The 311-nt window shown below is 44.7% G+C and overlaps 1 gene segment (V, D, J or C); it reads right to left on the reverse strand.

Annotated features, from left to right (window-relative positions):
• The window catches only part of LOC109930522, an 8,016-nt gene that overhangs the window by 1,969 nt on the left and 5,736 nt on the right, over positions 1-311 (reverse strand). Inside the window, 1 exon segment of the C gene segment in view lies at positions 1-311. Coding sequence covers positions 1-311 — 311 coding nt within the window.

Here is a 311-nt window from a genome sequence, read left to right on the forward strand (position 1 = left end):
TATTCTTTCTTCAGGAATGCATCTCTTACCCTGAGGTCCGGTGATGTTCTGGCGTTGAATGTGCCCTTCATGATCGACCTGGCATGTATAGACTGCTCTGTCGAACCATTCACTGTAAGGGACTCTCAGCTGACTGGTCGTTGAGAAGTTTCCATTCGCTTCACACACGGGAGAAGTGAAGATACCAGAATTCACCTGTCTTCCATTCTTCAACCAAATCACGGAGATTTTCTTTGGATTGAAGTCAAAGATTGAACAGACGATGGTTGCGAATTTTCTGCTCTCGATTTCTTCACTGGAACTCACAGATA

Source organism: Rhincodon typus, chromosome 42 (genome assembly GCF_021869965.1).
Source record: "Rhincodon typus isolate 14 chromosome 42, sRhiTyp1.1, whole genome shotgun sequence".
In the NCBI taxonomy this organism is placed as follows: domain Eukaryota; kingdom Metazoa; phylum Chordata; class Chondrichthyes; order Orectolobiformes; family Rhincodontidae; genus Rhincodon; species Rhincodon typus.